The 16,208-nt window shown below is 35.5% G+C and overlaps 2 protein-coding genes across 3 annotated transcripts; both read left to right on the forward strand.

The window, feature by feature from the left end:
- Positions 1-399: 399 nt before the first annotated feature.
- Positions 400-4,054, forward strand: LOC111210975. 2 transcript variants are annotated; one of them, XM_048761412.1, is made up of 7 exons: positions 400-2,397; positions 2,475-2,622; positions 2,696-2,846; positions 2,929-3,147; positions 3,237-3,505; positions 3,606-3,662; positions 3,745-4,054. In XM_048761412.1, the coding sequence occupies exons 1-5, from the start codon at positions 765-767 to the stop codon at positions 3,474-3,476; spliced, it is 2,391 nt and encodes a 796-aa protein (XP_048617369.1). In that variant the 5' UTR covers positions 400-764; the 3' UTR covers positions 3,477-3,505; positions 3,606-3,662; positions 3,745-4,054. The 2 variants fall into 2 exon arrangements, with proteins under 2 accessions (XP_048617369.1, XP_048617368.1); XM_048761411.1 differs by having other exon boundaries at positions 401-629; positions 746-2,397; positions 3,237-3,662.
- Positions 4,055-11,316: 7,262 nt separating this feature from the next.
- Positions 11,317-15,230, forward strand: LOC106410979 (serine protease SPPA, chloroplastic). Its single transcript, XM_048761413.1, has 13 exons — positions 11,317-11,796; positions 11,885-12,068; positions 12,211-12,348; positions 12,611-12,781; positions 12,874-12,977; positions 13,232-13,299; positions 13,467-13,633; positions 13,720-13,789; positions 13,985-14,139; positions 14,207-14,312; positions 14,460-14,547; positions 14,620-14,763; positions 14,860-15,230. Exons 1-13 carry the CDS (start codon positions 11,401-11,403, stop codon positions 15,091-15,093), a joined length of 2,025 nt encoding a protein of 674 aa, XP_048617370.1. The 5' UTR covers positions 11,317-11,400; the 3' UTR covers positions 15,094-15,230.
- Positions 15,231-16,208: the final 978 nt, after the last annotated feature.

Here is a 16,208-nt window from a genome sequence, read left to right on the forward strand (position 1 = left end):
ATATTTAAACGTAAAACCAGACATCACAATAAATATGTACAAAATATAATTTAGTATTTTTATATTATTATCTTCAAATCTAATATAAATATCATAACATAATTTTTTCGTTTCGATGTTAATGTATGAGATTCATATTCTTTTATTTTACTTATTCTATTTATTTAAAAGTAAAAAAATGTATAAAATTATGATCAAATATATTAATTTTTAATATTAATAGTATATTTAATTAATCAAATAAAAAATATTTCAGTTTGGTTCGGTTTAAAGCCAAACCAAACCGAACCATTTAGGTTGATAAAATCTTAAACTAAATAGATTAGACATATAGTGAACAAAAAAAAAAAAAAAATATATAGATTAGACATATATTTTGGTTCGGTTTGGAATGGTTGGGTTGGTTTGGTTGTTTCGCCCACCCCTAGTTTTACAGCAGCTTCTTCTTTATCGACAAACAGAAGGGGAAAAGACATCGGCGTAAACTCGCTCCGTAGCAAAATCGCTTCCACCTTCTTTATCGGCTTTATTTATGCGGAAGCGCCATTGATAATCAATAGAATTTTCTGGAACGTTTTCGTATAATTGAAGCTCTTGTTCACCCCTGTTATAACTGGGCTTGCCTATTGGTAACACTTTCATTTGATTCAATTATATTGAATTTCACTCGTCCCCGTTCATCAAAAGCATCGATTTTTCTTTCTGGGTTTTCAATTCTGAATCAAACCCACATCATATGTCTTAGTGAATTTAGCTGTATCAAGATGGCGAGAAACGCTAACAGTAGCGTGTTTCTCGAAGAATGGTTAAGGGTTGTGAGTGGAAGCAGCGTCTCTAGTGGTTTAGTGAAGCAGAACTCTGCACCGTCTGCTCGGTCTATTATTCAAGCATGGTCCGAGATTCGCGAATCTCTTCAAAGCCAGAGGTTCGATACACGTTTTCTCCAAGCTTTGAGAGCTTTGGTTAGCTCTGAGTCCACTATCCACGTCGCTGATCCCCAAGCAAAGCTTCTTATCGCTATACTATCTCTAAAAGATGTCTCTCTTCCGTATGAGTCTTGCACGCTTGTTATGAGATTACTCTATGTGTGGATTAGGAAAGCTTTTCGACCCTCTCAGGCTCTTGTTGGTTCTGCCGTTCAGGCTATTCGTGGAGTTGTTGTTGATGATGGTAGGAGTAATCTGCAGCCAGTGTTGGTAGCACAGAGCGTTCTGGTGGCTGGTGCTTTTGCGTGTGTGCCTTCTCTGTCGGGAGAGTTGAAAGTGTTGAGCTTGGAGTTGCTATGCAGGCTTTTGGAAGGAGAGGGATCACTGGTGGGGTCTCGAGGAGAGCTTGTTCCTGTAGTGCTTGCGGGGATCGGATATGGTTTATCCTCTTCGTCTGATGTTCATTACGTTAGGCTATTGGATTCCTTGTTTGGCTGCAGCATTTGGTTGAAAGATGGTAGTGTCACTCATGGTCTGATGGTTCTTCATTTGGTCGAGTGGGTTGTGTCAGGTTACTTGAGGTCTAATTATGTAAACAAGATGTCTCTCTTTGCAAACGAGGCACTAGAGATGTCTAAGGGGAACTACACTCTTTTTACTGTCCTAATGGCAGCGGCCGGAGTACTCAGAGCTTCCGCGGCAGGATCCAGCGGTGGTTCACAGAATCTTGAGGTTGTTTCTGAACTTAGAAACTCCGCGGAAAAACGTATAGAAGCTGTAGCTCAACTTTTAGTTGCTAATGGTTCAATCACTCAGAGAGATGATCTTCTGTTGAAGTGCTTTGCTATAGCATTGGCTCGATGTGGGACTGTTTCTCCCTCTCCTCCTCTGCTTCTGTGCCTCGCTTCTGCATTGTTAACTCAGGTGTTTCCTCTGGGCAATATATATGAATCGTTTTGCAAAGATCCTATTGGACCAAGACTCATTTGGGTGAGGGAGCATCTTTCTGGTGTTCTCTTCAAGGAATCAGGGGCCATAACCGGAGCTTTCTGCAATCAATACGCAAAAGCAAATGAAGAGAACAAATACATTGTGGAGAATATGATTTGGGACTTCTGTCAAAACCTCTACTTACAGCACCGTCAGATCGCTCTACTGCTTCGTGGTGTAGAAGATACATTGCTTGGAGACATAGAGAAGATCGCAGAATCATCTTTCCTCATGGTTGTCGTCTTCGCGCTAGCTGTTACGAAACAGTGGCTGAATCCAACAGTGTCTGAAGAAAGAAAGATGGAGACGTCAGTCAAGATACTGGTTTCTTTCTCCTGTGTAGAGTATTTTAGGCATATTCGTTTACCTGAATACATGGAGACGATCAGAGAGGTGATCTCATGCGTCCAGGAGAATGATGCAACTTGTGTTTCGTTTGTAGAGTCCATCCCTGCCTATGGTAGCTTGACGAATCCAAAAGGTTTGAGAAATCAATTTGTGTATGCAGTTTCAATATCACGTTAGTAAGATTTGAGATCTCTTTTTTTTCTTCTGCAGACTTGTTTACGCAGAGGTTAGAGTATGAATGGTCAAGAGATGATGTACAGACATCTCGAATATTGTTTTATCTTCGAGTAATCCCAACTTGCATTGGAAGGTTATCTGCTTCTGCCTTCAGGAGAGTTGTTGCATCAACCATGTTTTTGTATCCTTTTACTCTGTTTTGTTTAAACCATGACTCTGATCTTTAAGATTCCTTAACAATCATGTGGTTATAGATATATTGGACATCCTAACAGGAAAGTGGCACGAGCATCTCATACTTTGTTTGTAGCGTTTCTCTCTTCAGCAAAGGAGTCGGAAGAGGAGGACGAAAGAAACCAACTCAAAGAAGACCTTGTTTTCTATTACATGGAAAGATCTTTGGAGGTACCTAAGCAAACAGACTAATGGACGCAATGCAAGTATTTTTTTTTTATTATATATTAATCACTAGTTATGCATGGTTCAGGTTTATCCTGAGATCACACCATTTGAAGGTTTGGCTTCAGGCGTTGCAGCCTTGACCCGGCATCTACCTGCAGGAAGTCCTGCTATATTTTACTCTGTCCACAGCCTTGTTGAGAAGGCTTCAACGTTTCACACCGATGAGTCCCAAGGAAGAAAGTCTGATCCTGGTAATCAGATTCTTGACTTGCTTCTGAGACTCGTCTCTTTGGTTGATATACAAGTAAGCTTTGTTTCCATTTTAAGCTACTAGAAAATGACTCGTGTTAATCTTCTCTTTGTATACATAACTTGCTTTTTTGTTTGGTTCAGGTGTTACCGTATCTGATGAAGTCATTAGCACAGCTTATAATAATGTTACCAAAAGAAAGGCAGAACATGGTGCTTGGTGAACTGTATGGTCAAGTGGCTGAATCAGACGATGTGATTCGCAAGCCTTCTTTAGTCTCTTGGCTACAGTCACTGAACTACTTGTGTTCTAATAACCGGACTCAAGGCTCAGGTTCTGGACCAACTATAGACACTTCGAACCAGTTGGCTGCTCGGCTCTAGGAGGAATCTCCTCATAGTTTAGCAAACATGTAATATAGAGAATAAAAATGTAGTTTTCCTATATGTTTGCTAAGTTTTCATGTAGTAAGCAGAGTCTGGAATATATCTCCTATTGATGTCATAACTCAGGTTCCCATCTTGTGTGAAGAGTCGGGCATTCCTTATGTCTATGTTTCCTCAAAGGAGGTAAAAAGCTTCCCATTTGATTTCTGCAGTGATTCTCAGAATTTTGAAGAGATTATAAATCTTTACATCATTTACCTTATAGGATCTCGCAACTGCTGGAGCGACCAAGCGGCCAACATGTTGCGTTCTAATTCTAACAAAGCCTGCCAAAGGAGAATTAAGCCAGAAAGTTCAAGAGAAACTTAAGACGGACTATGATCAAGTTGTTCAAGATGTCAAAGAATTTGCTTCTTCTACTGTGTATTAGGATTGCATAATGATTTGTTTTGCTCTTTGCTGTCTCATGTCTCACTGTTGAAGTAGACTCCAGTTTCCTTCTGTAAGTTTTTTTATGAATAGTAGTGTAAACGAATCAGTCTCTTATGCGGTAATTTTTTCAAATATTGGGAATCTTAGAGCATCTTCATCGCGATGAAGTGAGCGTTCTAAAGTGTGGGGGCCCATGATTTTGGCAAAAGACCATGATTTTGGCAAAAGACGGTATGTTATGTTGCAGAATAAAAGACGTGTATTGGGTGGTTTTTGCACTGTTCGTGAGCCTCACCGACACGCGGCGGTCCGCGATTGGAGCGATTTTTAATTTTTTTTTTTTTAATCAAAAGAAAAAAAGAAAAAAATAAAAAATAAGAAACCTTAAGGGATGCATATGCTCTTATATATATGTTTCTACAATCTCTTAAAGATTTGGTATTTTCCTCAAATCTCCGCAATCTTTATCCTTCCTAAAATCTTGGGAGACTTTATTTTTTTTTTTTTGTTTCTATGATTTTCTTTTATTTTTCTCAAAATTTGGAAGAGGTGATATGTTTGTAATTTTATAAGTTTCTTGTAAAGTGCTTCCTTATTTCTTTTGAATTAGGATCTCGAAAAAAGCTGTATAAATATTATTTGTTGTGGTAAAATAAGCTGTATACGATGGGTGGTGACGAAGTATCAAAAAAAAAAAAAGTTGTGATAGAATTAGTCGTCAAAGTTCCAAAGCCCTAATAAGAAATAGAATAATGGAGGATCAAAATCAGACGAGTTTCACATTTATGATAAATAACTTGTCGGACAAGAGAACAGAATCACCAAAGTTCTTAAATGGCGGCTGGGAATGGTAATTTTTTTTCTTATTTATTATTGACTCATGTTTTAAGATTCAACGTCTTTTTAGGGTTTAATATGTTTCTTCTTTTCCAACAGGGTTGTTCATGTTTATTCCAAAGAGGAAGATCACAAGTTATATGTGTACCACTTCCTCTGGCTTGCGAATCCTGAATCATTGAGACCTGGACTGATAATACGAGTTAGTTTCTTCTTTGTTATGCTGAATCAATCAGGCAAAGAGTTATACAGAACAAAAGGTAATGAACTAACTCCTGCTTTAGGCCTCGGCCCAAAACCTCTATTATTTTTCATATAACTTCTTAGGGGCGCTTATTGTATCGATGATTTGAAGGAATTTGTTTTTATGACAAATTCCAAGGATTTTTAAGGGAATTTGGGATTTGAACAAATCTTTTAAGGTGATCTGATGAAATTTTTATGAGATTTGACGGTTTTAAAATCTTTTTCTTTACAAATTATTTATAAATGAACACATCACACTTTTCAAATTTTTAATATATCTATTAGAAGAACAGTTCAGCCAACTATCTCTTTCTTGAGATATTTACCACCATACCTGCATCACCATTTACGACCAAGAACTCAATAGAGATATGTAATACAACTGATATTAATTATATAAAACTAAACACAGCACATTTACACATCAGTGAAATAATCACTCAAATTGCCATGAGATACTCCGCAACCTGTCACTCACACCATTCAAGAAAGTAAGCAACCAAGGGTGAGAACAAAACTAGAGGAGGACCAGGTGTTTATGTCATCTCAGTCAGAATAATAAGAATGATTGAAAAAGCGTAATTTGATCAAGGATTTTGAGCAACATCTACTAGCATTTTCACCCACATCTGTTTATCTAGTTGGATCATCCCAAATTTTTTTATCTTAGGTTGTAGCTTAAGTAGAACACTGCAAATTTAATATGTCTAAACAAAATAAAACTTGGCATATCTGTAGTGTAAAACACCAATCTCCTCCACACAATCTGACTGCCAAGAGGAAAAGAAGATTCTTTATCAAATTGAATCTGATCCCTGAATCCAGAGTATGATTTCCCAGTTTAACAACAGTTTCTAGATCCAAAATCTAATCTTAAACACTATCATGTTCATGACTAAGCAACACCTTCTTTGCTTTCTCTACCGCTTTCCGCATAAACATGTCGATAAATTTTCCGTATACTAGGAACAAATCAAATTAGTGGTTTCTAGACTAGTCATGCGCATTCATTTTTTCACGATCAACCTGATAGTGCACTTAAATTTGTCTAGCTTTGTATGGGATTAGATTATATTCTTTGAATTCGGATTTTCAACACAAATACCATCCCGTTAGGTGGTATTTGTACCTATTGAATTTTAACTGTTAATTGCTTCTCAAATACCTCAAAACATTATTGATGTACTTTATTAAATGAAATCTTTGTTTTCCAATAAGGGGGGGTTTTAAGGACTTTGGACAAATGTTTAATCCAATAAGCTTGGATTTGATAGAACTTTTATAAATCCCCTATATATTAATTGAGAAGCATTTGAAAAATTAGAACCTTAATTTTGTATTAATTAAAAAAAACCCCAAATCCTAGGTGGCACTCTAAATGCCTTCTAAATTTCATTTCAAAGAATTCTAAAGCATCTAATATAAAGTATAGTTTAATCTAATGGTGTCACATTATTCCATAATTATATAACAGTAAAGAACATTATATTAACCTAAAATATATGAAGTGTGTATTCTTTCATTAAATAAAAGCTACGGAATTGCCTAATATGATTTACATATATACGAGAATTAATGATTATGAATAATAAAGATTTGATAACAATTTTTGCATCCTTCTTTATTTTTGTTTAAATTTATATTATTAAAAAAACTTAAACAATCACATTAACCATATAATAAAAAAAATTAGATTTTTTCTTATATGTTATATTTTGAATTTTTTAAAATGACTTTAAATTACAAAAATGAGGAAACCTTTATATGTTATATTTTTTTTTAAACGACTTTAAAATACAAAAATGAGGACATCATATATGTTATATTTTTCTTATATGTTATATTTTGAATTTTTTTAAAAAGACTTTAAATTACAAAAATGTAAGTTTTCCTTAAGTATACGACTAAAAACATTAAAATGAAATGTATCAATTCGATGGTTGATTTGAAAGCTTTCAAAACCATATGGAAGATAAAAGTCAAAATAATTCAACTGTGAAAACAATACTGTTCACTTTGTTCAAGAATGTGTTCGATGGAAAAAATAAGGTTTTTATGTCATATTTTGTTTAATGTCCACTAGAGAACATTATATTAACCTAAAATATAAGAAGTGTGTATTCTTTCCTTAAATAAAAGCTACAGAATTACCTAATATGATTTACATATATATGACAATTAATGATTATGAATAATAAAGATTTGATAACAATTTTTGCATCCTTCTTCATTTTTGTTTAATTTTATATTATTAAAAAAATAAACAATCACATTAACCATATAATAAAAAATTAGATTTTTTCTTATATGTTATATTTTGAATTTTTTAAAATGACTTTAAATTACAAAAATGAGGAAACCTTATATGTTATTTTTTTTAAAAAACGACTTTAAAATACAAAAATGAGGACACCTTATATGTTAGATTTTTTCTTATATGTTATATTTTGAATTTTTTAAAACAACTTTAAATTACAAAAATGTAAGTTTTCCTTAAGTATACGACTAAAACATTAAAATGACATGTATCATTTCGATGGTTGATTTGAAAGCTTTCAAAACCATATGTAAGTTAAAAGTCAAAATAATTCAACTGTGAAAACAATACTATTCACTTTTTTCAAGAATGTGTTCGATGAAAAAAATAAGGTTTTTATGTCATAATTTGTTTAATGTCCACTAGAGAACATTATATTAACCTAAAATATAAGAACTGTGTATTCGTTCTCTAAATAAAAGCTACGAAATTACCTAATATGATTTACATATATATGACAATTAATGATTATGAATAATAAAGATTTGATAACAATTTTTGCATCCTCCTTCATTTTGTTTAATTTTATATTATTAAAAAAATAAACAATCACATTAACCATATAATAAAAAATTAGATTTTTTCTTATATGTAATATTTTGAATTTTTTAAAATGACTTTAAATTACAAAAATGAGGAAACCTTATATGTTATTTTTTTTTAAAAACGACTTTAAAATACAAAAATGATGACACCTTATATGTTAGATTTTTCTTATATGTTAGATTTTTTCTTAGATGTTATATTTTGAATTTTTTAAAACGACTTTAAATTATAAAAATGTAAGTTTTCCTTAAGTATACGACTAAAAACATTAAAATGACATGTATCAATTCGATGGTTGATTTGAAAGCTTTCAAAACCATATGGAAGATAAAAGTCAAAATAATTCAACTGTGAAAACAATACTGTTCACTTTTTTTAAGAATGTGTTCGATGAAAAAAATAAGGTTTTTATGTTATAATTTGTTTAATGTCCAATCCGATCAACCCATGATGTATTAATTATAGTTTTGTTCCATTATTTTTAATAAAAATTGATCCGATCCATCGGAAAAAATTATATAATAACAACAAAAAATATTTTATATATATAAATAAAATGATCACATATATAAAAAAAACTATCGATAATATATATATAAATAAACTCACCATGCGCAAGGCGCAGGTCTTATCCTAGTACTAGATACAATAAGGGGAGATTTGGACAAAAACTAAGATTTTCACAAATCATCAATACAATAAACCCCCCTTAGTCTTTGTTTCTAGATCTGGTTGTGAATTTTAAATCAGTCTTTTCTGTTTTTGTCCTTCACATACAGAAATGTGCACCTTGTTCTGCGATAAGGTCAGTGGATGGGGTTGCTACGAGCCCCTGCCTCTTGAATTCGAGACGAATAAAATCATCCTAAAACTCGAAATCGTAAAAGTAGTTGAAGTTGTTGATTGGAATGAGATGATAGAATTTAATGGTTTCCAGTTTCATTATTCTCAGGTATTTTCTATTTTTTGTGTTTTGAGGTTTATATGTTATACTTTCTAGGATGACTTAAGGAATCAAACAATGTTCTGTCTATCTCGAGTTATGAGACATATATATTATTATTTTCAACATACATGAACGTCCTCCTTGCTCTCGTCGAGACACTGAACAAGCCTCAACATAGCTTGACCGAGACTGAGCTAAGCAACGCTCGCAGCGACCTGGTCGAGCTAACAGAAGCAGGTTTCAAGCTAATCTGGTTAAAGACAATGCTTGATGAGGTTACCTTGGATAGGAATAAAGAAAATATTGCTGATGATCATGGGTCACTAGGAGTCGAACAAGACATCAAGGAGAAGGTCGAGGCTGCTAGAGACTGGCTCGAGGGTGCTATTCACTCTTGGAAAGGACGTTTGGGATTTGCTCCTCTTCGTAATGAGAAAATAGACTGAAGATTAATAGATTTTAATTTATTTCTTTTCCCATAATTATATAGTTTCATGGATCTCCTATTAGCTGGAAAGATCGAACCAAAGAGTTTTTTTTAGTCAAGTCAGATTCACATTGCGTCTTATCCCAGTGTCTCATGCGTCCACCAACCTTATTTACATAATTAACATATATATAACTCTCTCTATAGACTCCAGTGTGTATCTTGATGTATTAGAATGATAATCAAATCTTAGATAATTATCACTTATAGAATTGGAACATACCACTTGAAAGATAGTTCATCTTCTTTATGCAAACATTGAATTTTGAAATCCGGTTTTGAATGCGATGTATCAAAATCTTATTCTCAGTTCATGATGTATTAGGATGATGATGAGATTTTAGATAATTATCACGTTATAGATTGACACATATCACTTAGAATATAGTTCATCTTCTTTATGTAAACATTGAATTTGAAATCCGGTTTTGAATGCTATGTATCAAAATCTTGTTCTCAATTCTTGATGTATTACGATGATAATCAGATCTTAAATAATTATCACGTTATAGATTAAGTTCATCTTCTTTATGCAAACATTGAATTTTGAAATATGTTTTGAATGCTATATATCAAAATCTTATTCTTGGATGTATGAGGATAATTATGAGATTTTAGATAATTATCACGTAATAGATTGGCATATATCCGTTGAAATATAGTTCATCTTCTTTATGCAAACGTTGAATTTTGAAATTCGGTTTTGAATGCTATGTATCCAAATCTTATTCTCAGTTCTTGATGTATTAGGATAACGATGAGATCTTATATAATTATCTCATAATAGGTTGGCACATATCTCTTGGAATATAGTTCATCTCAATTTTAATATACATGCAAGATAAGTGTTTACTTTAAAGCCGCTGAGATTATGTATCAAAATGCAAGATTATGAGGCTTTTAAACTCAACTCTAATATAATGATCTGTATGGTGTGTTTTGTTTTCATAGGAGCAAGTAATGAATCTCGATCTCAACAATTAGTCAAGAGTACCACTGTGATCCCAACTATTCCTTGTCTTGATAATTGGGGAATTGTTAGCGAATTCGGGATCACAGTTTGACCTGCTCTTGCACCGAGTTGCGCTGAAACTCAAAAGAGATGGGAAGAAGAAGAAGAATGTTGAAGATATTTCCGTAGTAGTCATTCATTGAAAGAGAGTAAGAAAGAAAGATATGGACATTCCTACTTGCCTTCTCTGTAACTTGACTGGTGAATCAAGAGACCATCTTTACTTTGACTGCTCCTATAGCTTTGATCTCTGGACATTGGTAGCCTCTCGATGCCGAATTCGACCGCAAAGAACTTGGGGAAGTACGATCGCTCAAATGGAGATGCTGTCAATCCAGAAACCATATCGCCTCCTTACACTTCTCTCTTGGCAAGCTACTATGTACTGGTTGTGGAAAGAGAGAAACGATCGCCACCACAACAACACTTTCAGATCAGTCGACTCGATCTTCTCCCAGCTAGACCGTCAAATCAGAAACAAGATCCACAGCTTCTGGAGATCAAACCTTAGTCTAGCTTCGAAGATGATGCAGCGCTGAATCGATACCACTGGGACATCTCCTCCCTCGTAACCATCAACTCTTCTTTTTCCCACTCCATTAAACTGCCATCGACTCATGACTAGGGAGTTCTGATGGGCTTCATGAGAGTTATTATTTGAGTTTCTATGGCCTTTTGAATTGTACTGGGCATTTGCCTCAAAACACTAGCTTTGGGCTTGTAATATTTTCTGTTTTAGTATAAATGAAAGCTAGTTTACGAAAAAAAAAAAAAATGGAAGTACGACTCCTCTATCAAAACAGTAAATCAACGATTTGAAATTAAATTTTATCCGGTTTTGTATTCACTTGATTATATCAAACATTGGACCCGAAACTGAATTAAAAAAAAAAAAAAACAAATCCGGTTTCAACTTGGGCTTTGATTGAAATAAATAAAAACCAAATGGATTTAGAATCATTGTGAGCCCGTTAACTCCACACTTTGCCAGTCACAAAAGTCACACACGGTGAAGAAGCGACTACGTGGAAGAAACTAAACCTTCTTCAATCTCTCTCTTTTCCTCTTCCACTGGGAAAAAAATCGCAGAGAGTGAAAATGGCGAAGCTTCTACTTCTCCATGCGCCTCAAGTAGTCTTCAGCAGTAGTAGGTCACTGGTCTCCGTGACGACGGCTTTATACAGAAGACCTCTCCTCCTGAACTCCAGTTTCACCTCTTCGGATTCGCATTCATCATCCCACATCGTTCCTCGTCTTCGTTCTCGGAGATTATCGGCTCGTGCCTTTGACGATTCACCTGCTTCCTCGGCGGAATTGGAGAAAGATCAGCAGGAACAGCCGCGGGACGGAGTTGAGGAGTATCCTACAGGAGAAATGGTGTATGAGGATAGAAACGCGTGGGAGAGCATTGTAGTCAAGTTCCGGATGCTCTTTGCTTATCCTTGGCAGCGTGTTCGCAAAGGAAGCGTCTTGACTATGACTCTGCGTGGCCAGGTGGTCTACAAATAGTACAATGTGTTAGTGATGTTTCTTTGAGAATTGAACTCTTTACTGGCCTTGTTGTTTATTCTCTATTTTTCAGATCTCTGATCAGCTGAAGAGCCGTTTCACTTCAGGGCTTTCCCTGCCCCAAATCTCTGAGAATTTGGTGAAAGCTGCATATGATCCTCGTATCGCTGGAGTCTACCTTCACATTGAGCCTTTGAGTTGTGGATGGGGAAAGGTTGAAGAAATTCGAAGGCATGTATTGGATTTTAAGAAATCAGGTAGCTCCTGAATGATCTTGCATTCTCTACTAAATATCAAACTTTCATATCTTTACTACTGCTTTTAAGAGTGTTGGAAGTTCATTTGCTCTCTAGATTTTCACTTGCTTTCTAAGAGCTGATCAAACACATCTTTTTTCAGGGAAATTCATTGTTGGGTATATCAACATATGTGGACTAAAGGAGTATTATCTTGGCTGTGCATGCAGCGAGCTCTATGCTCCGCCTAGTGCCTATTCCTTTCTTTATGGTTTGACTGTTCAAGCTTCTTTTCTTGGAGGTAAGCATTGTTTCTTCTTTGGCTCAGTTTCTCGCATAAGAAAATAGTAATTAGAAATCAATTGTATGTTCTATACCATCCTCTGTTTGTTGAGCTAACTTTTGTCGAATGGAACCTCTACTCGCCCTCTTTTGTTTCTTTTTATGTAACTGAATCTCAACTCCTATGTCGTCAGTGAAGGTCCTAAAGCTGAATATGAAAGTTACAAAGCAGTACTTATGCACGTTTACCATTTAACTGGTTATTTTTTCAAAAAGTGTAGGTGTCTTCGAGAAAGTGGGAATTGAACCTCAGGTTCAAAGAATTGGAAAGTACAAAAGTGCTGGAGATCAGCTTGCTCGCAAAAGTATATCCGAGGAGAACTACGAGATGCTGAGCGTGCTACTTGATAACATCTATGCAAATTGGCTGGATGGTGTTTCTGATTCAACAGGTTCGAGACCTTTTTCACTATGTTTTTAATTGTTATGGTTTTGAACTGTTTAGTACTTCTCTCCTGAGTGGCTTCTGCTTAGAACCATGCAGGGAAAAAGCGAGAAGATGTTGAAAGTTTTATCAATCAAGGAGTGTACGAAATTGAAAAGCTAAAAGAAGAGGGACTGATAAAAGATATTCGGTATGATGATGAGGTATAAGTAAAGACCATGTCTATCCTCATTGTAGATGGGGTTCAGTACCTTATACGTAACCCAGAAGCTAGAAGTCATGGTGCTTGTTAGTTCGTCTTTTAATCAGGAACTTTCCGTTTTGAATGTTTTGGTATCCTCTCAAAATATTGGAGAATAGTTATAAAGTTTCCCTGAAAAATCTATTTAAAAGAGAATTAGATAACGCCCCCATACTGTTTCTGATCTTTTTGAATCAATTTGAATGCCCCTTGCAGGTTATATCAATGCTGAAAGAGAGGCTTGGAGTTGAAAAGGACAAAAAGCTTCCTACTGTTGATTACAAGTAACTAACTCTCATAACATGGAATTATCAAATTGAGTCTTACTGAATCTAGAGCTATTATACATAATGGCTACTATCCCCTAATTGGTTCCTGCATTATTGCGTAATCTTGATTTATAGTTAGTGTAATAAGAACTGAACATTCTCAACTGAAATACTTTATGTAGGAAATACTCAGGTGTTAAGAAGTCGACTCTTGGTCTAAGCGGTGGTCGAGACCAAATAGCTATTATTAGAGCAGGGGGAAGTATCTCTCGGGTTAAGGGTCCGCTGAGCACTCCTGGTTCATCTATTGTAGCAGAACAACTAATTGAGAAGATCCGCAGTGTAAGAGGTAGGTCTGTTAATTTTTCATCTACAAAGTATACCTTATTCTTCAACAGCATCCCAAAACTTTCTATTTCCTCTTTTCTTTTGAAGAGAACAAAAAATATAAGGCTGCGGTCATCCGAATTGACAGTCCAGGAGGCGATGCACTCGCTTCTGATTTGTAAGTAGTTTTAGTTAATCTTCAATGCTGTGTAATTGTACCTTATAATATGTTCGTATGATTTAACATGTCATGGATGGTTTCACTTCACCTTTTAACATGATGAAGTCAGAATCATTTTTTTATTTATGGAAGTTTGGATGGTTTTGCTGCACCTTTTGGTTTTATCATAATACTAATGTATTTGGTATACAGAATGTGGAGGGAGATCAAACTATTGGCTGAAACGAAACCAGTGATTGCATCAATGTCAGATGTGGCAGCAAGCGGAGGCTACTACATGGCAATGGCTGCAAACACCATTGTTGCTGAAAACTTGACATTAACTGGCTCAATTGGAGTTGTCACAGGTGATCTCATCTTTGTACAACTATCTCTTACACCCTCGCCATTGCTTGATTGCTCTTGTTGTTGCAGCAAGATTCACCTTGGCAAAACTATATGAAAAGATTGGCTTCAACAAGGAAACTATATCTAGAGGAAAATACGCTGAGCTTCTGGGGGCTGAGGAAAGACCTTTTAAGTAAGTCACCTCACTCCATTTATCACATCGAGTGTACCAGATTGGTTTTTGCTGTTGTCAAATTTGATCCTTGAGACTCCTCTGTAAGAACCTGTAGGTTCCTTAAATTCACAACTAAATAAAAAAGAAGCATAATTGTGTTTTCAGGCCAGAGGAAGCTGAACTATTTGGGAAGTCGGCACAGCATGCATATCAGCTTTTCCGGAACAAAGCAGCTTTGTCAAGATCGATGCCTGTATGTCCTTTCCTGTATTGCTGTTCTTCAATGCCTTTTCGAGACTAATATTTTGTTATGTCATGTTCTTAGGTTGACAAAATGGAAGAAGTAGCACAAGGCAGAGTCTGGACTGGTAAGGATGCTCATTCTCGTGGTCTAGTTGATGCTCTCGGCGGACTCTCCCGAGCTATAGCCATCGCTAAGCAGAAAGCTAATATTCCTCTTGACAAGAAGGTTCGCCTCTATAACTCTCTTTTTCTGCACTGAAATCCTTATACAGCACAGGGTAGCTTACATTAGATACTTTGGTTATGCTTGTGGTAAACACAGGTAACTCTTGTCGAGGTTTCGAGACCTTCTACATCACTACCAGATATCTTAAGCGGTATAGGAAGCTCGGTGATTGGAGTAGACAGAACACTGAAAGGACTACTCGACGAGTTAACAGTCAGCGAGGGTGTGCAAGCTCGAATGGATGGGATCATGTTTCAGCAAATTGGCCGAGATTCTTTAGCAAGTCCTATCATTGATCTTCTTAAAGATTACCTCAGCTCTCTCCGATGATTCCAACCTTCACTTGATCCGTTACAAAGAAACGTCTTCAAAAGCCTTACTTAATAAAAGACTTCATCAATGAAATTAAACTGATATCAAGTTAAAACCGATTATACATGAAGTTAATGTGAAAGAAGTTTCAAACATATAAATATGTACCTGCAGTGTCTCTCTAATAACACCAAGCAAATAATGAAGACCTCAATGACCACCGTCTTCTTCCTCGCAGTCGTCCTCTCCATTTCTGCTATCTCCTTAGCCAAGGAGAGCCCTGTGGAAGGTTGCTTAAGAAGAATCATCGCCCCAGCGCTCACTCCTTCTCCTTCAGACAAACCCACAACATCTAATCTCAAGCTTGCAGACGAGTTATGCAAAGACGAGACACGAATCGTCATGTTCTTCTTGAAACTGCACGGAAGGTTCCCACGTTACTACCTCAAGGCAATGTGCAATGTGTTCGAAAACGACGAAAAGAAAGTGAAAGATTACGTTACCACAAAATGGTTAGATCATTCCGAGAAGCTCCTCAACAGCTTATCTTGCATAACGAGGACCACCTTGGTGATCAAGAAGAGTCCTCTGGAAACTTGCATTAAGAGAAACACTGATGAATATATCACTCTTCCTCTTTCAAGGGAAACAAAATATCATCTAGATGTCGTAGATATCATAGGAGACGATTACTGCAGAGACGCTGCACGAGACATCTTGTACTTCTTGGAACTCAACGGTACGTTCCCACCTTACTACGTCCAGGCATTGTGCAATGTATTCGAAGACGAGGAGAAGAAAGTGAAGGAATACGTTATGAAGAATTGGTTATATCATTCGGGCAAGCTCATCGATAGCTTATCTTGTTCTTCTCTATAAAAATTCTGTAAACTTTTTGATGAATTAAAAGTACCAAAAAAGTTTATAATATATTCTTTTTGTTTTAAAATGATGTATTTTTTGGAGTTTTCACAATAAATTTTGATTACACTAAGATTGTTTTTTTGTGATTAACTATTTCGTAACTTTTAGCCAATCAAAATTTAATAAACACAATTAATTTCTTCAAAATTTACAATTCACCATTACTGTCTAATAAAAATACATTACAAGTATAAAATATATTTTTTTTG

Source organism: Brassica napus, chromosome C6 (genome assembly GCF_020379485.1).
Source record: "Brassica napus cultivar Da-Ae chromosome C6, Da-Ae, whole genome shotgun sequence".
NCBI lineage: Eukaryota > Viridiplantae > Streptophyta > Magnoliopsida > Brassicales > Brassicaceae > Brassica > Brassica napus.

What these genes read in the sequence shown, in the direction of transcription:
- LOC106410979 (XM_048761413.1), top strand. Translation starts at nt 11,401, where the DNA reads ATGGCGAAGCTTCTACTTCTCCATGCGCCTCAAGTAGTCTTCAGCAGT. An exon ending in TCAAGCTTCTTTTCTTGGAG is followed by an intron (nt 12,349 to 12,610) that starts GTAAGCATTGTT and finishes CAAAAAGTGTAG; the next exon opens with GTGTCTTCGAGAAAGTGGGA. An exon ending in CTTCCTACTGTTGATTACAA is followed by an intron (nt 13,300 to 13,466) that starts GTAACTAACTCT and finishes TACTTTATGTAG; the next exon opens with GAAATACTCAGGTGTTAAGA.
- LOC111210975 (XM_048761412.1), top strand. Translation starts at nt 765, where the DNA reads ATGGCGAGAAACGCTAACAGTAGCGTGTTTCTCGAAGAATGGTTAAGG. An exon ending in TAGCTTGACGAATCCAAAAG is followed by an intron (nt 2,398 to 2,474) that starts GTTTGAGAAATC and finishes TTTCTTCTGCAG; the next exon opens with ACTTGTTTACGCAGAGGTTA. An exon ending in TCTCTTTGGTTGATATACAA is followed by an intron (nt 3,148 to 3,236) that starts GTAAGCTTTGTT and finishes TGTTTGGTTCAG; the next exon opens with GTGTTACCGTATCTGATGAA.